The following is a 25,191-nucleotide window of genomic DNA, read 5'->3' on the forward strand; positions in this document are numbered from 1 at the left end:
TTAAATGACAATTTGAATTATGTGTTTTACAAAATGGGTCAAACTAGTACCTTATACTCAATTTCGGTAAAAAAAATTCAAAAATAATTTTTAAGGCTCCTCGACCACTTTCTTCACTTCTCTGAGCTCATCGCATCATTAACAACCCGAGAATTGATCTTATAATTGAAAATATTTTGATCAAAATCGGGTCTTGTGTACTATTTTGATCAATTTTGTAAAATATAGGATCTAAATTATCATTTAACAAACACACATGAACCGATCGTGTATTCGAGAAAAATAAAGGGGCCAAAATGGTATTGATGTGTGAATTTATATTTTGATGATATTAAAAATAGGTGATTATTAAAAAAGAATACTTCTGTAAAAAAAGTAAAAAGAATATAAGGATATTTGCGGAAAAAATACTTAAGTTTTGCAAATTATGACACTTAAATACCTAAGTCTTTTTTTTTGCGGCTAAAATACTTCCCATTACACTTTCTTGGCACCCGTTGGTACTTCACCGTTATCTAGCATGTCAGCGCCTATACGGAAATTTCTGATTGATCCACGTTATTAATAATTGAATTTCTATTTAAAAATTAAATAAAACTCTCTAAAAATCTAATAAAGAATTAAAATTTTATTTAAAAATCATATTTTTAATTAAATTAAAATTAAAAATCATTATTCAAAATACCTAAAACTAAAAATCTAATTAAAACAAATACAATTTTTTTCTATCTCGCTCCCGATTCTTCATCTTCATTGTTCTTCCTCTTTTTTTTTTTTTTTTTTTTTTTTTTTTTTTTCTGGGTTGCTAGGTTGGAGAAGATGGATTCAAGGCTGGGATTGCTTGGACCGAAGGAGGACAAAGAGCACAGATTTGGATCTGCTTGGATGGAGCTCAACAGTCGGCATCTAGGCTGGAGAAGATGGATGTGCGATGCCGACGGGGCTAGCTTTGATGGAACTCCGACCACCCTTGAGCATGGCGACTCCAAAACCTCTGTCAAACCCATATTTTGTTCGTCACCTAGCCTCCCCCACCGACGATATTGCTCGATCAGCACGAAGACCATGTTCCAGCCTCCTCCACTTACACAGATCTGCACTCCACCTGCGGAAAGGGAAAAAAAACAAGAAGAAAAGGGGAAGAGGTTGCCTCTATTTTCTCCAAGCCAACACCCATGAAAAAAAATGAAGAAGATGAGGAAGATGAAGAATCGGGTGGGAGAGAAATAAAAATTACTATTGTTTTTAAGAAAGAATTTAATTTATATTAGTATTTAGTTTAAGTTAAATTTTCCAATCAGATTTTAATTTATTTAATTTTGTTTTAAGATTTCATTTAATTTATATATATTATTTTTTTAAATTGATTTTTAAAATTTTAATTATATAAAATTGAATTTTTAATACATTTTCTAATTTTTAAATAAAAATTATTTATTTGGACCAATCAGAAGCTGCCATGTAAGCGTTGACTTGTTAGATAACGGCGAGGTACCAACGTGTACCAAGAAAGTGTAACGGAAAGTATTTTAGTCGCAAAAAAAAAAGAGTTAGGTATTTAAGTGTCATAATTTTCAAAACTTAGGTATTTTCGCTGCAAATATCACAAGAATATATATCCATGTCGTTTTAATTAAATTATGTCGTTTGTAGGATTGGTATCTTTTTTTCATAATTATGTCGTTTCCCCTATTTTAATGTCGCTTATAAGTATTGATGTCGTTTTTTATAAAGATGTCGCTTTACCAGAATAATGTCGTTTTCCGAAACGATATTGTTTTTTCTGATTGTGTCGTTTTCCGCGATAATGTCGCTTGTCAGGAATGATGCCGTTTTCCCTAAATTTTATTCTTTCTTTTTTGACTTGACGTCGTTTTTCTAAATAACGAAAGAAATGAATGTCTCAGTCCGATTTGTCAATGGTCTATCTTTCCCTCTTCTTCTTCTTAAATAGGAAATTCCAGAACTTGTAGCAATCAGGGATGTTTCTGTATCATTTTTAATAGAGCTCAACTTAGTTTTTCTTTTGAGACTTTGTTTATTTGGTTTGAGAGAGAGTCAAACAAAAATATGGCATTCAAATTTCTATAGCATATCCTTTGAAAAGAAAGAAAAAAAATATCTTACTATGAAATAATAAAATCTAATGCTAGTGATAATTACAATTTACCATTCATTTGAGAAAGATTATACAGAAAAAAGTAATTAATAAAATACAGAAAAAAAAAAAATCAATGTGTCTACACTATTGAGAAAGAACATTTAGTAGGCACACTCTGTTATGGAGAAACAGCCTAAACAACCCTTCTAATCCATTTTCAAGCTCTTCCATGGCAGCTTCTAAAGCCTCCAACTTTTTCTGTGCTTCTTCAATCTTCTTCTCATCATCATCGTCATCATCATCTTCAAAACCCTCATTTTCACTACTCAACAAACCCCTCACTGCCATGTCCACTCCTTCCAACTCATTCAAATGACTATTATTCTCCTGATTACTATGGTTCCCTTTCTGAGCCATGATCGACACCAGTGACCACCTACTCGGCTTTGGCTTCCACAGAGGTGTGGACAAGAACAAACAAAGTGACCCCATGATGGAACTGGTCACCAAACTCGTCTCTCTCACAACTCTAACCACAGCGCTCAAATGGGTATCTAGATTGAGTGGGAATCCACCATTTTTGGTCTCCATTTGCCCAATGTAATTAGCTTTCTTCATCTTTTTTCTCAAGGCTAAGTACCCTTTCGCACTGGTTTCAACCACAGTACTCGTCGTCGTTGAGTTCTCTTCCAACACCTTGGCTCGTCGTATGGCTGATTGGAGGTCTCTGACGCTTTGTTTGAGCATCGAAACGACATCTTTCGTGTTGTAGCAGATGTCCAAGTAGCCGAGCGAGTCGTCCACCAACTCATGAACCCACTTCCGGTGTTGGTGCTGAGCTAGAGCCTGGCGAGTCAGCTGTAAGCTAAGCAAATCTTCTAGTTGTCCGTACAAGCCTTTGAGACCAGAGAGTGAGTTGCATAGTGATGATGATGATGATGATGAGAGCTCATTGGATCTGATGAGGTTGAGCTTGGTCAACTCTTGTTCCACTCTTTGTGTTGTGGGATGTGATCGAACTGGTAAGGTGTTAGATCGAATGTTGTAACGAGTTGAAGAAGATGGCTTTTGTTGGGTGAAAGAAGGCATTTTTATTATTTTTAGTATATGATTTGGTTAGTGAATGAGTTCCACAATTTATAATAGTAGTAATTAATTAGTAGATATTTGTGCATTTATGGACCAAAAGAATCTAACTTTTTTTATGCCCTCGTGCCAAAAAATGTGGGGTTTGTATTTAATGTAAAAATTATACATCATACACCCATTTTTAGAAAAATTTCTAGGTGAAGAATGCATCTTCATTATCTATTTTTTTCCTTTCTTTAAATACTCATTATTTTATTATTATTATTTGCCACTTTAAGGTGCTCAACATAGATGTAAATGGGGCGAATCGGCCTTGCCCTACTAAAGATCTGTCCCGACTTGCTAAGCTCCTGTCCCAACCTGACTCGCCCCGTTAAAGTTTTTGATGTGGGTCGGGTCAGACCCACCCTGGATGTGATAGAGCAAGTCAAACCCGATCCAGTATTTTTTTTTTCTTTTAATAAAAGAAGGACTAATTTTAAAAAAATATTAAAATATAAAAATAAATGGCAAAAAAATCTTTCATGCTAAATATAAACGAGTTGCCTAATTTTTTTTATAAATGGTCTTGCATACTAAAATAAAATAAAATTTAATATATTTCAAAGCAAAACATGAATTTTATCTTCTATCTCTCTTAAATATATTTTGTCTTATATATATATTTGGATCGTATATCACCATAAATAGTGGTAGTAATTAGTTTTAAAAAAATTATTTATTATAAAAAAAAAAAACAACAATCAGGTCGGGTAGTGATCTGACCCAATTCAATTGCTAGTGGGTTGGGTCGTATCTCAACCCACCCCGTTTTCGTCCCGCTTATATCCGGATCAAGGGTCGCCCCGTCAGGTCAGGGCTCCGACCCGCCTCAATCTACCAGGTTTTTTTGCTATCGCTAGTGTCCAATACCACAAGAGGTGACACCATATAATTGGTTAGTGGTACCCCATAATAATTATAAATTTAAAATGTATGAGATGTAATATTAAATTTCACAAATAACAATATGCCACCTCCTTGACCCTTAGCAATTCTATTATTATAATGTACACACTGACTTGCTAATTTATAAGTTTTCAAGTTTTTTTTTCACTTGTCTTTTTATAAGAATTGAATTGTGTAAATGTGAGAATGATATAACTTGGAAAGTTTGTATGAAAATGGGTAGAAAGAAGAAACTTAATAACATTAGTAATATGGATAAATGTAATTAATTAAATTATATAAATTGGATATTAATTAAGTTTGTTTTTTCTTCAGATATTTATGAAATGTATGAACCAAAAGTATCTAACTTTATTTAGGACCTCGTGTCAGAAAATGTGGGGTTTTTTATTTAATGTAAATTACATTATATACCCTTTCTTAGAGATTCTTAGAGTTTCTAGTTAAAGATCTCTTATTTATATTTATTTTAGAAAAATACTTATTTTTAATACAGTTAATTGAATTATATAAATTGGGTATTTATTTTTTCAGATATTTATGAATGTATGATATGAAACCAAAAATATCTAACTTTATTTAGGCCCTCATGTCAGAAAATGTGGGATTTGTTTGTAGTTTTGGTAAGTTATGAAGTTATGTTGTCACATCTCACCCAACTCAAAACTAATGGAAACATAATGATTTTTTTGTATGTGTACCTCTCTAAACCAAACAAAACAAGGGTGTCTTTTATTTTATTTATTTATGAGTTTATATTATTTGTTTTTTTTTATTCAAATAAATATTTAAATTCAATTTTGATGTAGAAAAAATTGAATATAACAACACAGTTTTTAAGCAGAATAATTTTATTTTTATTCTGAATTGTTTGTTTGATGAATTATTTGTGATTTTAATTTAAATTTTTTTTGACTAAAATCGAGTTTAGGGTTCTATTTGAACAATTTTATAAAATATAAAGTCCAAAAAATAATTTATTAAAATATAAAGTCCAAATAGAGAATTAGACAAAATACGGTAACCAATAAGTATAAAACTTTTATTTATTTGGGGTTAGTTTTATGTGATCAAAAAACTAGTTTCAAATTCAATTGCCATTTGGCATATTTCTAAAGAGTTTCTCTTCTCTTGCTTTCATGCAAACATAGCGGCCGACTGCCACCGCCTTTGCTTTATACAAATGTCAAAACCCATCATAGAAGTTGGTTACCAATTAAGAAAAATTGGATAGGGATATGAGTTTGTAGAAACCAAGAGATCTTGAAAGATCACCTACCCTTTATTCTAATTAGTTTTGGAATGCATATGGGAAATGGGGTTGGGTTGGTTTTAATTAAAAAATAAAGCTTTTTTATTATTAATTTATTTGTTTATTGGGTACACGAGTGAGTGGCATGATTAGGAGTTTGTATCAATATAGTCTTTATTTATAGTTTATTTCTGTAAACTTTATTTTGTATTATTAGATAGAACATCTTCGATCACACTATCTAAATCTCTTTTATAGCTAAAATAGTTAAAAATAATTTATTTAGTATTTTTTATCACTCCAAGAGGTTAACTATATTTTAGCTATTTTAACTTTTACTTTTTTAGCTCTCCAAATATAGAGAGCTTTCGTGACCGGCTAAATTTTATTTTATTATTATTTTATCATCATTATTAATATTTGATTATTTTATTTTAATAAAATATTTATTTATAGAACCAAATGTGCTCCATAAAAAATATTAAATTATTCAATAACTAGCTATAATATTAAGTATGATTGGAGGTGTTAAGTTAAAATTGACTCATAAAATAACTTTTTAGCCATTTTAACTAAAAAATAGAAAGCATGGTTGGAGTTGTTCTTATGTCTTTAAACTTACTAAATATGTATCACATGAGTTCTTTATGTTGAAAAATAATTTATGGTCGAGCGGAAATCAATTTATCATCCAGTTAATTACAAAAAAAAAAAATTAACTCGGTCATAAATTGCTTTCCGTTGCATATTTGGAAAATTGTTTTCCGACAGAAAAAACCCATGTGATACATATTTAGTTAGTTTGGGGATCTAAGTGATACAAAATAATATTTAGGGACCTAAATTATACTTTTCAGAAAAAAAATAAGAATCTCTAATTATATAAACCTAATGTTTAGATTTAAATGTTCCCTATTAGGATATCAACCTAACAATAATATATGATATTTGAGTTTTTTGCTTAGATTAATTGCTTCTTAATTATTTGGGCTGGTTTCATTAATCCTACTACTTCCAATCTAACAAAGTTGACCTCTAAATTGTTAACTATTATTTGTGGTCTTAGATTGGTGTATGAATGAATGGATGGTTTCTTGTATACGTGGAAGACTCTTCTTCTTGGATCTTTTGACAACATAGAATAGAATAATTTTAAGTTATATTGGTGAGTAGAATTATAATTATAGTAGTATTTGGTTACATGTGAATAGAATAAGTATTATATTGACAAAATTGTACTTATTATTACAAAAAGGAAAGAAGATTCTTATTAATGGGAGCTAATTAAACAAATTGTTTTTATAAAAAATAATCCTCATTTTCTTTGGAGCAATATAGTTAAATCAACTCGTGGAATGAGAATGAATATTTTCATTCATATTTTCAAGAACACTTTTTGAGAGTTGAATTGTTATTTTCTCCTTGTCAATTTGCATGAGGCTTATATTATTCCACATTATTATAATTTTAGTAATATTTTGATCCCTTTTTGGATTTTCTCCCACATAAAAACTGTTTACTTTTTAAAATAAAAAACAGATGGGTAACACATAAAAAAAATAGTTTTTATCTAATTAATTAAAAAATTGACAATTAAATATAAAATAGTGTTTGATACCTCTATTTTTATTTATTATTTTTAAAAATTTTAATTAAATTTTAAAAATAGAATTTTGAATTTTTTTCACTTTTAAAATTTTTTTAAACCATTTTTGACTTTTTATTTTTTTTCTCTTCTTCAAATCAATATCTCATTTTGTATTATTAAATAAAAAATAAAAATAAATTATTTTTTATTTAAAAAAAAAAAAATTTACCAAAACACAACCAAATATTTTGAATTGTTCAGAGCACGTGAGGGAGCGTGACTTGGTTATGTAGAAATGAAAATATTACTTATAAGAAATCAAATAAAGAAAAATGGACAAATCCCATGAATGAGAAAGTGTATACATATTTATATATATATATATTTATATTTAAATAAAGCTGCATACAATGGTTGCTTTCAAACAGAGAACATTTTAAGCTTTTTTTTATCAAATTAAAGTGGCTTTACTTGAAAAGGTGAGAAAGGTTAAAAGAGAAAAGATACGAATAAATATGGGAGATATCAACTGATGATATGATCTTATATAAATACATATATATAATCACATGTCTCAATAAATAAAGTTTGAATTTTGGGGATGTATTCTCAATAGTTAAAAAAAAAAAATCGGTGTATCGTACAGACATGAGTCGTCCACCACTCTATAATTCTTTCCATTGCCCTCTTACCTTGCTCCACGTGGCACTTGCTTGCTTCACATACATATATTTTATATAATATATATTGTATATAGTATAGAAAGAATAAAAAGGGTTCATGCATATATGATTAATGAAGCATGTGGATCATAAGGTGGGTAATAATAATGGAGTGTTGATATTTGAAATCATAAGGTGGGTAATAATAAGTGATACTTTATGATTGGTTAGCGATATCTTATAATACTTATTAAATTTAAATGTGTGAGACATAATATGACACATTTTTGTAGTATTAGGCACTAGTGGTATTCTTTAGCATTTATGTGAAATTATGAGTATTGTTATTTGGTAACTTAAGGTGTTCAATATCACATGAGATGATACCTCATGATTGGTTAGCGATATCCCATAATACTTATTAAATTCAAATAAGTGAGATCCGATATTGAATTACACTAACAACAGTATACCACCAGAATTTGACTTAGCACAATTAATAATTATTAGCCAAGGAGAAACTATACTAGTCTTGTCATAATAACTTTTTATTATGGCAGACATGTCCAAATTTTGAGTTTTCCTTTTATTTTAGCTATAATGAATTTAAGTAAAATATGACCAAATTTATGGTTGGATTCATAGTTTGGGCTTTGATCAACTATAATTTCAGGTTCTATTCAAGTAATTATTAATTTATTACTTGAATAAAAACCTCCTCTAGAGTGAAATTAAGCAAAGAAGATACAAGTCCAACATCGATAGTTGAATTATATATATAATCTCTAAAAACCCAACAAGAGATTTGTCATTGAAAACTATTTTCTAGCCCTTATTTCTCCCATGTAATATAATTATATTTTCACATGTATTATATATATTTATATAAACATAACAATTAAGAAAATAAGATAGCCAAAAATTTGTATATATATTGTACAATAAGAACAATAATTTACATAGGTTGATATTGATTCTCATGATCAAAATTTGAATTAATTCCAAAGCAAATCCTTAAAAAAATTGGTAAATGCCTTGCAGACTGGGGAATTAGAACTCTCTCTTTTTTCTCTCTATTGAGAGATTATGTTCAAAAGAGAGGTTCTTGTTCTGATCAACTTCCTAAACAAACTCTCCAAACCATTCTCAAGCCCATCTAAGCTCATCTCCAAAGCCTCTGATTTTTTCTGAGCTGTTTGGAGCTTCACACCATCACAGCAACCAAACAATGATGATAGAGCAACATCAACACTCTCCAACTCATTCCCACACTCTAACTTTTCTTCACAAGCTACGGCACTGCTACCACTCTTGTGCACCAGCTTTGACACCAGAGACCACTTTGACTTGACCTTAGGAGCCATTAAGTAGACAAATAGAGCTTGGAAGATCGAGCTGTTCATGGCACAAACTTGTCTGAGTGAACTCATCACAGCGCAAAAGTGATGATGATGATCATCATCATCTTGGCCTATGATGGATTGTGCCTCAAACCTCTTATTCACTTGCTTCGTTGCCAAACTCAACTTTTTGACTTGTTTTTTCATCTTCTTTCTGAAGCAATTGTAGGCTGTGATGTTGGTCTCCATAGTGGGGTCACCTTTTCTTCTCCTAAGACCAGATTGAAGAGCTCCAACATGTTCTTTGGTTTGAAGCAAAACATCTCTTGTGACACCACAGATGTCCAAGAGCCTTAGTGATCCATCCAACAAATCTTCCAAGCAGTAGTAGTACTTGTTCTCATGTTGGTTTTTGGAAAGGACTTGTTGGGTTGACCCCATTTGGAGAAGATCTCCAACACACTCGTACAACTCTTCTAGCCCAGATAAGCCTTTGAATAGTGATGATGATGATGATGATGAGCCTGATGTGGCCTCAGATTCCCAAGCTTGGAGCTTGTTCAGCTGTTCTTCTACTCTGGCTGTGCTTGGATGAGGCCTTGTAGGGAGGCTTATAGACCGAACATGGAGCTTGTTGTTAGCCATTTTGAGAAGGGTTTTTCTTGGTTTTATTCCCTTATGGCTCAACTCTCTTTATATATACACACAAAAAAGTAAAGAGGGAACAAAGATCAAAGTGGTGGAGAGCATGTGATGGTGGCATGGGCCTATGGGGAGGTTCCCATCAAGTTCGGCTAACTTGTCACATCTTAGGCCAACAAAAACTACAATCATTACATAATAATATTTTAGGCCTAGTGTATTGGTATCTTGTTGTTTTGTGTGTACATATAATTATATGCAAAGAACCTAATAAAGAATTTAAAATTTATAATAGTGATTTCATGAGAAACATATATTGCCTCCCTTTGTTCCCACATTACCCTCCATTTTTCATTATATTAAAATTAAGCTGCCTGCTGCTGATTGATATACCTGGCTTGTCTGGTATGTCCCTATTATATACACCCAATACTTTATTTAAACAAAACCCAAAAGAATAAGATTCTAAAGAGATTGAGGATTATTGAAAATTGAGATCCAGATCTAATATCTATATATATGAAAATTCTTCAACACTTTAAGTCCTACCGGTAGGGTTCTCAGTATTTCTAGACCCGTGAATAGTTTTCGGCGCGATTTTTGTTATGACCGTGTATATTGTAGCTATTTAGAGCATCTTGCAAATTTTCAGAAAATTTCGAATAGTTTACAGTACCAAAAACTAGGTTCAAACATGATGTTTTCTATGCGCGTAAAAAAAATTAGTCACGCGTGCAACATGTTTGAACCTAGTTTTTGGTACGGTAAACTATTCGGAATTTTCTAAAACTTTGCATATGCTCTAAATAGTTACAATATACATGGTCATAAAAAAAAATCAAGCTGAAAACTGTTCACGGGTTGAAAATATTGAGAGCCTATTGGTAAAATTCTCATATATATATATATATATATATCTATTCACACTCAAAAGAAGTTATAGTAGTTAAAAAGCCAATTAAGACCAATATCATATATTAAAAAGAGATCAGTATTTTGATTAGTATTATATGCACGAGTGGTTATGTATATATATATAATGTATGGTATTATGAAGAAGTCGTGTCTCTATTTCAATATCACTTTAATAATTAGTTTATCTAGAGGACCACAACATAAATTTTTTTGGTATATTTTGTTTACGTGGGGTTTTCTTGGGGAAGACACGTATGTGTTTTTCTTGGTGGTGATGTCAGAAGAAGAATGAAGCTTATCAATAGTATAGTAAATATTATGAATATATATATATATGTAGATATATATATTTATGTATATAAGTGATTTGGTTCCTGTATTGATGGGTGTTCAATCTCTTGGGGACAGGTGGAGCTCTTTCATTTACTCATATAATTGACACTATAATATAAATATATATATATATTTATACATGTACTGCAGGACCAGTAGATAGTATATATATAAAGATGGATGAGTCATTCAACTTTCAACAATTATATGAGGAAAAAAACCAGTCTTTTGGGCTTTTTTAATTGCTTTTCTAAAACTTTTTGATATTAAAATGATTCAATATAGCTCATTTTACAGCTCAGTGATCTGTAAGAATCAAATGGTTGCTAAAGATAATCAATTTAAAAACTAAAACTTGCAACAAGAGGAGGAAAATGTAAGAGACAACCATTGACTATTTTGAAGCTGTACATATATATATATATGTTAGTTTTTCTTTTTGATTTTCATGGCATGGCATGTTCTGATTTGCTCTTTTTTTATATATCTGTAGTGAAGAGCTACAATTCCCTAGAAATAAATTGCATGCAATTTTTTATTTCTGAGTTTGATATTGTTAAAAATAATAATAATAATCATTAGCTATGTGTGGATGGATCTACCACCAATCATGAGTGGTGTATATATATATATTATATAGTGAATTCCCTCATTGAATGAACAAACTCAGGAAGTAAAAAGCTATTTAGAGAGATTTGAATGAAAACTACTCAGAAGCATCTGATAATTTTGCTTAGCTGAGTAAAATCTTATTTATATATGAATTAGTTACAGGAAAAACAAGAACAGAATTAATACAACTAATCTTGTAACTAATTACATGATTAAGCTAAGACACAACTGAAATAACAGACAAACAAATGTGAAAAACCTAAGTTTTAGCCTATCTTTCCAGTTTTACAATATTTATCTAGATTTTATCTTGATTTATGCTTGAACATTAACAACACAATCATAAGAGTTGACACACGAAATTGCAAGCTTCGTCTGCACTGAAAACTCATTTCAGCCGACTAGTGCTTGGGTTCCCTGAACCAGAGTAATAACTCTCACTATATTCAGAAGTAATTTTACATTAACCAGTTCAAGAATCAATATGTAAAACTATACAATCTATCTCAAAATATTGTAAAGCTTTTTACCCTAAACAACCAAATCCCTTGGTTATAGATGCAAGATCCCCTTGCTTCAATGTTGAACTCCCTTCAACAGTATCTCATATCCGAAAACCTTCGGATCTATAGCATCAAGACCCAGCTAAACTCCTTCAGCAATCACGGCTTGATTCCAGAGCTTGCACAGAAACCTTCAACCATCTTCAATGGAGTTTCTTGCCAAAATCAGCAAAAATCAATAGAAGAAAAAGAAAAGAAAATCCAAAACACACAATCCAATCTATCGATCAAAGAGAGTCGCTTATAACTAATTAACTAGGCCAATATATATCCTTGGCTGCAATTAGGTATAACCCAGAACCAACTAACAGCTGTTACTTACTAACAACCTTGCTTTACACACATGCTGACGTGGACACTAACTAAAAACGAATAAACTCCAGACATAACAAAAGACCATTCCAGACGCGACTGGACCTAATTTGTCATACTGAAAATATTGGTCCTTACAATATCTCCCTTGACAAATTATGGTCAATGACAAAAAACAGTATAAATCAAAATATTAACTATGCAACTAACAATAGTCTGGACAAACAGTAAACATAGTCTTAAACAGCCAAAATACGAACAAAATATAAAAGAGTATGTGGAATCAGTAAACAAAGTTTTAAACGACCAAAATAACAAGGAGCAACACATGGACAAAACAATAAGAGAAGTAATATAAGGTCATCTCCCCCTTCATCGAGCATAATCTTTGACCAAAATCAATTGACAGCTGCATTAGATTGCTCCCCCTGGAGAGGTGCAGTTGAATCAGGAGCCTGAGGAATGGTAGCAGGAAGCTTTGGTGGAACGGATGTGTCAGCAGGAGGCACTGTAGATGAGACTGGGGGCACCTGAGATGAAACCTAAGCAAGACTAGTGGACTCCCCCTGAATAGGAACAGAAGACCATTCGAGACGCGACTGGACCTAATTTGTCATACTGAAAATATTGGTCCTTACAAAATGTATAACAGAAAGTTTAACTGTCTTGACTATCATTGAAGAAGAAGAAGAAATGATTCCATGGCTGCCTGAGATTGCACTGTTCTAGAGATTAAATTTTGTGTTGTGGGTGGTTGTTAATTAAAGAATGAGTAGCATAAAAATACTAAGAAAAATAATGATGTTGTAAGGATGTATATGATTGAATAGAAAAGAATATATTTTAACACATTTTTTTGGTCATGTAATTAGAGACTATTTAATTAGTCTCAAGGAGGAACTTGAGATAAATTTATAATTTTATAAATAAATTTTGTCATCTTCATCATCTCTTTATTTCTCTAAATCTTCATTAAGTATATACCAATGAAGAGTTTTTGTGATTTTTTTATTTTTCTTAATTTTATCTATAGCTATTAGTATTTATGTCTTGATTCAATAAAGAGCTGGCCACTCATATCAGACTCTTTAATGAAATAAGCAAATCAAACAGATTAGGAAATACTAATCTCTTTTCTGACTTTTGTGTGTATATAAAAAGACTTCAACCATTAGGAAATTAATTAAACCAAGAAATTAAGACCCTTCTCAACATTGATAAAAGAACAACAAGTCCAAGCTCCAAGCTCCAAGCTTGGGAATCTGAGGCTGCAGCCTCCACATCAGTCTTATCATCACTTTTCTGACTTTTGTTCTGGTACAACCAAGACTTTTGTGCTACTTTGTCTTTTTGACTGCTTTTTTTGACTTGTTGGTTCTTTTGGGATCAAAAAATCCTAAAGTAGACATATAAACAAAAGTTCTTAGTGATTTATGTTTGAATAAATTCAATTTAGACTTTGGAACAAAACAAAGTTGAAAATGAAAGATACTCAAAACAAAGTGGACTAAAGATTTGCAGCCAAAAAAAGGATTTGAATTCATTTTTCAACTTTGATACAATACTACAAGTATAACAAGCATAGCAAATCCTTTAAAATGCGGTTTGCCATTACCAACATCTAATCTTAATATAGATACAACTAAAACTTACATATATATATATATATAACATTTTATTGAGTGATGATGTTAAGTAAAGACACTCTATTTTGGACCAAACATCTAAACATGCTATTCAATCCAGCCAAAATGCCTTCACTGCTAGAATCCAGAGCCTGCAGCATCCTCTGACTCATTTCCAATCCATTGCTTTGTATGTTTCCCATAAGAGAATGAAGGCAAACATCAACACCTTCCACCAAATTCACAGTATTGGTCTCTTCTTTCTCATATGACAATGATTTCATTCTCACCATCTTGGAAATCAGTGACCAACCACTGGCCATGGCACTTGGTGTTGTTGGCATAGCCATAATGAACTTGAGAAGAAGCCTGAAAATGGAGATGGTGATGGAGCTTGTTTCTCTTAGAGTTTTCTCAACCATAGATAGTTCTACTAAGCCTTGTTGTTGTTGTTGTTGTTGTGAGGCAGTGGCTTTGGTTTCCATTCTCTTCAACCCTCCTAGGCATTTGGCAATGTCTTTCTTTGCCTTCTTTCTGAAGCAAAGATAAGTGTGGATACTAGTTTCAATGCTTGAATCTCTGCCTTTTCGGCGCAAAGCTGATTGAAGTGTCTGAACTTGTTCTTTCATGGTTAGCATTATGTCCCTTGCTATGTTGCATGTGTCAAGCAATGTGATTGAACCCTCCAAGGCTTGTTCCACCACTTTGCCATGTTTGGTGGAGGGCAAGAGAGCTTGTTGGGTGCTCGGAGAGGCGATGAGTTCCTCCACACAGCTATACAACTCTGCTAAGCCAACCAGGCTAGCTTGAATGGTTTCAAATTCATAAGGAACAACTGATATTGGTGAAGATTGGAATGTTTTGAGGTGGTTTAACAAGGCTTCTATTCTGACAGAACAAGGGTGTTCCCGGGAAGGTAAACTTATGGACCTTGAAGGCTGATTTGCCATCTTTTACTTTTGTGTGAGTGCTTTGAAATCTCTTTCTCAAGTCAAGTGAATATGGTTTGAAAGATACAAGCTTTGTTCCATTGTTTATATAGGTGTAAGACCCTTGATTTATGCTCAATGGCCATGGTAGAGTAAAGTGCACCATGTGATCCAACCTCTTGGATGCCCCATGTATCAATTTTGGCCAACAAACTACCACATTTGATTCTTAATTTAATCCCTTTTATTATTGGCTCAATAAAAATGTAATAGTTTCATCTTTGAAAAATTAAACAAAGGGTACAGGCCATTACTCATGTATGCCTCCTTGCCCCCTACTAATCAACCCTTAGTGCTACTAGTACTAGTACTAATACTAATACTATTCTCTCACAAGTCACAACCAACCACCATAAGAGCCTAAATAATATTCATTTTTGAGGTCTAACAACAATTCATGGGGTCTCTGTCTTGCTTCAAAGAACCACTAATTAAGGCCATTTGAAGTTTTAATATCTATGTCTAGCTCATTTTTTGCATTAAATTATATTTACTCTATATAGACCATGAATCTAGGCTTACAAAGCAAGTTTAATGGGGTCACATGAATAATGTTTTTGTTCTTAATTTGGATTAGTTTAATCTCAAGTGGCATTGAATTATGCAAAGCCTATATATGTTATCCTTGTAAGAGTCCTATAGGAGACAAGGGGACATAAGCCAGTAGATATTCTTGCATTGGAAATTGATTTCTAACCCTAAACAAAAATATTAAAAAATTCAAGAAAGTGGCTAGTATTTGGGAGAAGAAGCTCAGACCCAATATGACTATTTCTTCAATGTTCAATGTATATTATCTGTGACCCATATGATTCTTCTTGTCCCCTTTTGGTTTTGAAGCAGTGTACTTAAGACTGAGAATGTGTCTGTTTAACCAGAGAGTGAAGCAAGTTGAAGAAGTGACAATAAGGTTTAAGCTTGGGCCAGAAATGAGTGTGACTTGATCTGGTGTTATGCAATGAAAGTCACAAGGACAGAGAACATTGTTGAATAGAGAAACATGTTATGTTAAATAATGAGCCAAAGACTCACATGTGGCTGGCTGCAATCAATGCTGATGTTGAACCATTGTGCCACTAATTGTGTGTCACCACAGGCACAGCACAGGCATATGCACACCAAGCCAGTCGCCCATTCTTCTCATCTCTGCCACCACGTGATAAGGGGCCAAGCACTGATCAGCCAACACCATTTTTGTACCCATCAATCAAATTCCTCAACACTTGTGGAGATTTTATTTATTTTTTCTTATTGCTTCAAGACCTTTTTTTTAAGTTACTTTGCAAAATCACATTTTTTTTGTATAATTCTTTGTAAAGTAACATTTTTAATACAAATCGATGCTCATTCGAACACGCACGAAACCCTTTCATAAATATTATTTTACAAAAATTATGTATATATAGATGCATGCTTTAGCTACTATCTTGTCATATAATCATCGAAGACCGTTGAAGTGACTAATTCATAAAATCTAACAAGTGTTTTAAGACGAATAAATTGTTGAGTCATGATTCATTTGGTTGCTCAATAACCTATGATACTAGTTAGAATTCCTAATAAAAATTAACCATTTTTGTACCCATCAATCAAATTCCTCATGACTTGTGTAGATTTTATTTATTTTTTCTTATTGCTTCGAGACTTTTTTTTTTAAGTTACTTTGCAAAATGACATTTTTTTTTTGTATAATTCTTTGTAAAGTAACGTTTTTAATACAATCGATACCTTGTAAAATGCACTCGATACTCATTCGAACACGCACAAAACCCTTTCATAAATATTATTTTACAAAAATTATGTATATATTGATGCATGCTTTAGCTACTATATGGTCTTATAATCATAATATTAATCGGTATTATCAATGAATCTCAATGACCAAGAATTGAAAATTGACACGTTAAGTAACTATAGAATATATGAACTACCACATGAGGTTTTTATGAATTGTTCGCTCAATTAATTTCAAATAAATCCTATCTTGTTCAAACTGATAAATAGAGCTGATGTTATAGTTAAAGCTACTAGTAGAAAACCGAAATAACTAATTATAGTAAGCATAAAGAGACTAAATGAAATATGTTCTTTTTATACCTATGTTTCTAAAGCTCTTTCCTAAAATTCCATGGAAATGATTAATTCATTAAAACTAACAAGTGTTTTAAGACAAAGAAATTGTTGACTCATGATTCATTTGGCTGCTCAATAACTTGTGATACTAGTTAGAATTCCTAAAAAAAATTAACCATTCTGCTTTTCAAGGTCATATTAAAAAAAAAAAACTTTTTTTGACAAATTACTCTAAAATCTATGCTTAGATTATGAAAGACTAAAATAAAGTAAATGTGACAATATTTAGATGGTATGCACGGGTTTGGCATCCTATCATTATCAAAAGGAAACAAATTAATTAATTAATGAACATGTTAATTATGTACAAATAAATAAATATTAATATACATGCATATGTATCAAACTAATGCAATTAGTCATGCATTTCTGGCTTTATTAAGAATATATAGATTATTTTGAATGATGCTACCAATTGTCATATTTAAAAAGAAAAAGACCTGAAACTATGCAATAAAGTAATGGCATATGGGGATATAATTGGGAGGTTAAGAAGAGTTGAGAGCATGTATATATATATATATATTTATATGAAAAATTTTCTATAGGAGTTTCACTTTAAGTCCTACCGGTGAAGCTCTCAGTGTTTTTGATCTGTAAACAGTTTTCGGCGCGAATTTTTTTATTACCGTATATATTGTAACTATTTAGAGCATCCTGCTAATTTTCAGAAAATTCCAAATAGTTTACAGTACTGAAAAACTAAGTTCAAATATGTTGTTGCACGCTTGACTAATTTTTTTTATGCGCGTGGAAAACAACATGTTTGAATCTAGTTTTCGATACTGTAAACTATTCAGAATTTTCTGAAAATTTGCAGGATGCTCTAAATAGCTACAATATACACTATCATAAAAAAAATCGTGCCGAAAACTGTTCACGGGTCAAGAAACACCCAATAAAACTTAAAGTGAAGCCCTTGTAGAAGAATTATTATATATATTAATATATATAAATATAAAAATGGATATTATTGCATGAAGTGACAAAGCAAAGAGGAGTGAGTGAGTGAGTGAGTGAGTGAGTGGAGTTTGGAATATGCTTGTTTTGTTTAGGGTACAATTACAAAGCAAACCACCTGCTTTGGACGGCCATGGCTTGAATGATGCTAATGATGAATGTGATCATGATAATATATAAGCATGCATGAGGCCATTAATGAAGCAAATGAAGAATCTTATACAAATGGAAAGGTTGGCTCTGCCACCACATGACTATGAATATCAATATGGTTCAATTTATTATAATGAGTTGCATACATTACATGCATGTGGATCAATGGTGTAATGTAACATATTCTATGAAAAAACACAGCAAAGCATGTGAGTGGAATATGTTGTAATGTAATGTAGCTTTGGGCTTCACTTCACTAAAGAAAAGCCCACCACTTCTTTCCATGGGCCGGGCTCTCTTTCCAAACCAACATTATATGAGATTATCATTTGTATAGTAGGCTCTAGGGTTGCAAAATATATCCAATCCAATTACAACCGGCCGCTAAAAGTTAGATATCGAATTACTATTGGATTAAATCGGATGTAATTTTTAAAAATCCAAATTGGATCGGTCGGTTGTTGGATGGGGTTCAACATCCAATAATCATCCAATTATACATACGCTTCTAATTTAGTTAAATTTGTGTTATATGCTTCTAAATTATTAAAACTAAATAGTGTTTTTATTTCGATGAGTAATTTGTGTATTTTATAATTGAAATATACATGAAAATTAGATTTAAAAAGACTCTAAATGATTGGATGGATCTGATCCGATCCAATAAATAACCAGGGGATGCATCCAATGTATGGACCCGATCCAATCCAATTATCCATTGGATCGTATCGAATCGGTTGACTCAATTCAATTGGATTGGATTGGTTGTAAAAATCTATTATCCAATGGATAATTGGATTGGATCGGATGAGCTTAAATCCATTGGATGTGATCCAATGAACACCCCTAATAGGCTCCACCACGTTTCCATTGAAAAAACCCATTTATTTTATTAAATATAAACCAAATACAAAAAATAATAATAGCGTGTCCCTACCAGTTGGATATGAATATGACTTGGGATTTCATGGGCCATAAACATGTTTTGATCTCTGATGAAAGATCCAAATTTTACCATTAGTAGTACTTTTGCTAATTAAATTGAGAGAATATAAACAAAATGCTAAAAAATGTTCCAATATAGTGATTACAATAGTGATTCATAGTAAAAAAAAAAAATTTCATTATTTTTATATTTTCTGGACATAAAAAGTGCATAGATCTATGTATACAATAGATAATTTTTTTTTTTGCACCTATTCAATGCAAAATAGTGGCACAATATTGAGGTTGAATAATGAATGTCATTATAATATATTCACTGATTTTACAAAAGTCACTACAAAAATTTGGTTAAAGATGTAAAAAAAAAACTCATGCTTAGTCTTCTCAAGGGGTAAGAAGATTCAGAAGAGACACTCTATGTTGTATGAGACATCTAAACAAGCAATCTAATCTTGATTCAAGACCATCAATACAAACATCAACACTCTCCAATCTCCTTCGCACAATCTCCACATCAATCTTGGTCTCATTCTTTCTCAACTGTGATTGCAAAGAGAAGAGACTAATATCAACACTGCCCACTTCATTGAAAATCTTCTGTCCTTTTTCTGATGATATAGGCACCAACTTGGAGATCAATGACCATCCATTGGCCACCTTTGGCATAGATAAGAACACAAAGATAGCACCAAAGATTGAGATAGCAATAGTGCTTAGCTCACTCAACACTTTAGTCACCATTTGAAGAGGTTGGAGATGATGATAATGATCTTGATCATGTACAAAAAGATTATTTTTTTGCATTGTTTTCAATGCTTTAAGGCTCTTGGCCACTTCCTTTCTAGCATTTTTTCTAAAGCTGATGTAAGATTGTACATTGCTTTCTATGCTCGAATCTCCAACAACCTTCCGGCGCAGAGCTGATTGAAGGGATTGAACATTTTCCTTCATTCCAAGAAGCAACTCCCTCGCTGCGCCACAAGCATCTAACAATCCAATCGACGTGTCAAGCGTCTCTTCCATTGTTTTTCTTGAATGGTTTTGGAGAAGAGCTTGTTGGGTCAATGGGGAGTGAATGAGTTCTTTAGTGGAAGCATACAACTCTGTAAGAGCAGTCAAACCAGATTGGATTGTGTCACTTCCAATAGGAGTTTCTCTTGATGAAAATGACAAATCCCATTCAGTCTTGAGCTTGTTTAACTGAGCTTCAATCTTTTGGGACTTGGGGTGTAGCCTAGATGGCAAGCTAATAGACCTTGAAGGCTGATGTGAGCCAAGTTTTGCAGATGTGCCTGCCATGTTAGAAAGCTCTTGCTTGAAACTTGAAACTTGAAAGTGAAGTTTGAATAACAACAACTCTTTCAACTCTCTCTATATATAGAATTAGTTTAACTTGATTTTAGGCCTTGAATGGCCTATTTAGTGTCCAATTATGTACGGTTCACATAATGATTAGTAATGTGGGTCACCCTGCCTTTCTTTCATGAAGATCCTTTGTTACAATTCTAGCCAACAATTTGCAGCCTATAAATCTTTGATTGGTCTATACGGTTATGACACTAGACCCTTTTTTTAATAATTCTCAAGGAACATAATTGTGGAGGAGGTATTAGCCATATGCTTTCTTGCCTCCCCAATCATTATTTGTACTATTATTTTATCTTAACCAAAGTCCAATCATTTCCCTTAATTTGTTTATATAGGCAAAATAGGCTGGCAATGGATGATTAATTATCGGGTTTATACATTTTTTGTACCCTGTGTTTTGTCCTATTACTTTTTTAGACACTGTGTTTTGACAAATTACTTTTTGGACCATATGTTTTCTAAAATGGTTCAAATAGAACCCCAAACCTGATTTTGATCAAAGTTTTTTCAACTGAAATTATAAATAATCCATCAAACTAACAATTCAGAACAAAAATAAAATCATTCTGTTTAAAAACTGTGTTGTAATATTCAATTTTTTTCTTCATCAAAATTGAGTTTAAGGGTCTATTTGAACCATTTTACAAAATACATGGTTCAAACAGGTAATGTGACAAAACACATAGTCCAAAAAAGTATAAACCTTAATTATCTTTTAAGAACAAGAGCAAGACACCGAGCAAGATGACAAGAGGTAAGGAAAAAGAAAACAATGTAAAAAGGAGAAGAAAAAAAAAAGAGAGTAGATTATGGTGACAAAGTTGAGACAAGATTTAGCAAAAATCTAAAATAGCTCCTCAAATCTAAGAATCTAGGATTAATGTGAGAAATAATCAAGGTTCAACTAACCAAGATGGTTGTTTTCTTTACAAATTCATTCCCTAATTCTAGTTATATATTTCATTCATGTAGACACCACCTCATTAAATTCCGTATCATCAATGTGTACCATATGGCATTTAGGAATGACAGAGTAGCCATAACCCATATGGTACATATCAATTGTTTATTAAGAGACAAGGAAACACTTGCTATTTTTAATGTATGAATATCTTTCTTGGAAAACGTTGTTACCCTCTCATCCATATATTATAGTAAAACATCTTATGAGGTGGAGACATTGTTGGCATCTAGTCCCACAACTGAGCCTAATCCTAAGAAATTCTCACATTTTATATCATCACATGCTCATTTCATAACCAAAATCACAAACCATGATTCTGTGTCTCCTCTTATGTTATCTCAGTCATACACTAGAGGGGGGCTGCACCTAGAAACCTTACAGAAAATTTGTTTAATGGAAAAACATTTAATAGCATTCATCATAAACACAATCAAAGCTACTCTTGTACGGCAGAGATGGTACTCATGCTCTCATTTTTTTTTCCAAGTTTAATCATTTTTAGTCAATATCAATGCATTTAGGCACTAAGATGTGTTTTTGGATATTGTACCAAACAAATCTTTTATTTTAAAAAAAAAAAAAAAGAGACTGAGGTCAATAATTGACCTCCTCCCAATAAAATTGAGAGCTCTCACTTATGGCGGAGGAAAACCGTGGTTAAAATTAGGAAAAATAAATAAATAAAACCCCACAACAAACCCCACTCCAAAAAGTTAAATCCAAAATTTGCCCCAATCCCTAATAAGGTCCGAGAAAGCGACTCCAGCAAAACATTTGTTTCTATACACCTAAGTTGCCACCTAAAATTTTATCTTTTCCCAAATATTCTTAGTTGGAAATATCTTCGAAAAGTCTGTTCTAGCCATAATGCCCAAAAAGTTGCCAACACGGTAGTTTTCCAAAGACAAGAAACCCGTTTTCCGTCCCCTAACCTAGTTAGAAACAATTAAGAACAGTTAAAGGGCATACACCAAAGAATACCAAACTCATCGAAGACTTTACCCCAACCCTCTCTTGAAAGAAGACACTCCAAAAATAAATGGCTAGTTGGAGGAAAACGACAAAACAAACCTTGATATGAATATGATAATGAATGATGATTTAGTTGGAGGAAAACGACAAAAGATGTAAAACCAATGAATCTTATAGATATAAATCAAGAGTTCAAAATCTTACAGGATATTACAACGCTGAGTGAAAGGTGGGAACTTGCCTGAACAATATGATGGAAATTACAACTTTTGTGTCAAGAGAGGGAGTATAGTTTATCCAATATAATCATATGCTAGTGATTACTGTCTTTAGTGCCAGTCCTCACAGCTGTGCTAGGTGCTTTATTACAGTACAATGCAAGTCTTCATGGCATTCGAGACTTTTATAATTTGGATCTTAATCCTTAGGGCCAGTGGCTTGCGGTTGCTGCCCATCACTGCCCCATTAGAAATTGACTGTAACAGTTCAACTTGTAGCTGTTGCAGACTTGCATTTGAAGCCAGCTAGCTGAGCTATAATCATGTGCAGATAGAATTGGCATTTGGCAGAGATTTATCTTTACACATATAACTGCATCCTTTCACCAAGGAGTCAAAAAGACAGTAGTTGGCACCTCAAAACAAAAGAAGTTCCTACAAAAGACTCACTGTTCAAGTACTAATGGACATTTTAATACCTCAAAACACGTAGAGGCAGCAAAAGAAACACAGGCATGAATGGAACCAAGTGCAAGGTTGTGAATTAGATGATCCTGTATTATTAAGTTTGAAGCAAGTAAATAACAGCATACCAATGTTTTATCTTTGTTTGACCACTAAATTTCTGTCTTCTTTGTCACTTGAGTCACCCAGCTTAAGCTTAGATCATTGAACTAAATCTGGCAATCTTCCAAGTAGTTCAAAGTTATGATAACTAAAACTAAAAAAAACTTATGGTATAATGACCAAGTTGTGAAATTTGTAAATTCTTTAAACAAGAGTTTATTAAAAAATACCATTTATAAAACATGACTTTGTTCTGTAGCTTTTTTCAACCCCTTGAGTGTAACCTCCAGTGTGGAGAAAGCAGCAACATCAGTCAAACTCTTGCTCTCAACCGCATAATCGAATACTTCATAAGCCTCCGCAATCTTACCATGCCTGCAAAGGGTCCTCACAAATGCAGCATAAGCAGCTGTCTCAAGCTGCAATCCACCTTCCTTCATTGACTTATACAACTCAATTCCTTTCTCCAAAAACCTTGACTTACAAAACCCATATAGCAAAGTATTATAAGTGCATGAATTAGGAGAACAACCCTTGGCTTCCATTTCCTCCAACAATGCAAATGCCCCCAAAGCATCCCCCTCCCGGCACAGCCCATTCATCAAAGAAGTATAAGTTACTACATCAGGGAAATGACCCATCTCAGCCATGATACTCAAATACTTCCTAGCTTCCTTAGCTCTACCGGATTTCGATAACCCGAAAATCAGAGTATTGTAAGTGACAAGATCAGGCTCAATCCCATTCTCCTTCATTTTGTTATAAACCCCAATGGCCTCACTTCCCTTACTCACCATGCAATATCCTTTCATAATAGTATTATAAAGGAAGCAATCAGGCTTAAACCCTTCCTCAGCTAAAACCCCTAATAGCCTAGTGGCCTCCCTGAGGTTCTTGCTATTACATACATTGTCAATCAAGATAGTATAAGTAACAAGATCAGGCTTCACACTAAATGAACTTCGCATATCATAAATAAAATCATAAACAGTACTAAGTGTCCTGAATTTGCATAGTTGTCTAACAAGAAAGTTATAAGTAAAAGTATCAGGTACCGCATGCTTCAAAGACAGTTCTTTTACCACTTCAATGGCATCCTCAATCCGACCCACCGAACAGAGAGCCCGTACGGATATATCAGTGGTGACTTTATCTGGGTTGGAGCCATCATTAACCATAAGATTGAGGGCCTGGTGGACAGGGGAGAGACTGGAATCTGGTCCTTTACAGGACTCAGCTAACAATATGTGGTAAGTGGACCGGTCAGGGGAGAAGGAAGGATGGGTTTTGATCATGTGGCGGAGAAGAGAGATGGAATCGTTGACGGTGGAGATTGAGGCGTAGGATTGGAGGAGGGAGTTATGAAAACGCTGGTCAAGAGGGGATCTTGCAGTGGTGACAATGGTGTTGAAGATCTTCTTGGCGTCTGAGAGACTTGGAGACTTGAATGGGGCTGGTGATTTGGTGGGCTCGGAAGAGTGGTTGGGTTTCCGGGTTGTTCTGGCGGAAGGTCTAGACTTTGAGGGTCTGTTGGGCATGGGAGATGGGGACTCGGCCGGAACAAGAGGAGATGATAGTTTGAGTTGTGCCGATGAAACAGCAGACCGAAACGATGTTGGGAATTTTCCCATCTTCTTCGATTTACTCTCAAACTTCTGGTTTTTTTTCAGTTTCGAGCCCTAAACGAGGGTTTTAAGGTTTTAGCGCGGAAGAATGAAGACGACATAATAAACGACATTAATAGTTCAACTTCCTCTGCCGTTTATCTTTGAAAAACGACAAAAAAATATAAAACGACATTAACTGTAAAAAAACGACAACAATTAGTGCTGGTGGTTGTTCAAGCAAAACGACACTACTTCTCAGTCATTCATGGAGCAAAGATTAAAGACAATAATAATGATCTTATATATACGTACGTGTTTGATAAATGCATCCTA

At 32.9% G+C, this 25,191-nt stretch overlaps 5 protein-coding genes across 10 annotated transcripts; all 5 read right to left on the minus strand.

Annotated features, from left to right (window-relative positions):
• Positions 1-2,245: 2,245 nt before the first annotated feature.
• On the minus strand, positions 2,246-3,190 carry LOC133782078 (uncharacterized). The gene has a single exon (XM_062221259.1). The coding sequence runs from the start codon at positions 3,188-3,190 to the stop codon at positions 2,246-2,248; it is 945 nt and encodes a 314-aa protein (XP_062077243.1).
• Positions 3,191-8,550: 5,360 nt separating this feature from the next.
• LOC133782262 (uncharacterized) lies at positions 8,551-9,638 on the minus strand. Its single transcript, XM_062221505.1, has one exon. It carries the CDS (start codon positions 9,623-9,625, stop codon positions 8,714-8,716), a length of 912 nt encoding a protein of 303 aa, XP_062077489.1. The 5' UTR covers positions 9,626-9,638; the 3' UTR covers positions 8,551-8,713.
• Positions 9,639-14,032: 4,394 nt separating this feature from the next.
• LOC133782086 (uncharacterized) lies at positions 14,033-14,932 on the minus strand. The gene has a single exon (XM_062221273.1). It carries the CDS (start codon positions 14,930-14,932, stop codon positions 14,033-14,035), a length of 900 nt encoding a protein of 299 aa, XP_062077257.1.
• Positions 14,933-19,517: 4,585 nt separating this feature from the next.
• LOC133782268 (uncharacterized) lies at positions 19,518-20,461 on the minus strand. Its single transcript, XM_062221516.1, has one exon. It carries the CDS (start codon positions 20,459-20,461, stop codon positions 19,547-19,549), a length of 915 nt encoding a protein of 304 aa, XP_062077500.1. The 3' UTR covers positions 19,518-19,546.
• A 2,157-nt stretch (positions 20,462-22,618) lies between these two features.
• On the minus strand, positions 22,619-25,101 carry LOC133812912 (pentatricopeptide repeat-containing protein At2g17670). 6 transcript variants are annotated; one of them, XR_009884048.1, is made up of 3 exons: positions 23,482-25,101; positions 23,278-23,364; positions 22,619-23,119 (listed from the first exon to the last, which is right to left on the minus strand). XR_009884048.1 is itself a non-coding variant. In XM_062246751.1 (2 exons), the coding sequence occupies exon 1, from the start codon at positions 24,880-24,882 to the stop codon at positions 23,485-23,487; it is 1,398 nt and encodes a 465-aa protein (XP_062102735.1). In that variant the 5' UTR covers positions 24,883-25,101; the 3' UTR covers positions 22,619-23,119; positions 23,482-23,484. The 6 variants fall into 6 exon arrangements, 3 of the variants coding, with proteins under 3 accessions (XP_062102735.1, XP_062102734.1, XP_062102733.1); XR_009884047.1 differs by having other exon boundaries at positions 23,278-23,372; XR_009884046.1 differs by having other exon boundaries at positions 23,278-25,101.
• Between the last annotated feature and the right edge of the window lie 90 nt (positions 25,102-25,191).

Source organism: Humulus lupulus, chromosome 1 (assembly GCF_963169125.1).
Source record: "Humulus lupulus chromosome 1, drHumLupu1.1, whole genome shotgun sequence".
In the NCBI taxonomy this organism is placed as follows: Eukaryota; Viridiplantae; Streptophyta; class Magnoliopsida; order Rosales; family Cannabaceae; genus Humulus; species Humulus lupulus.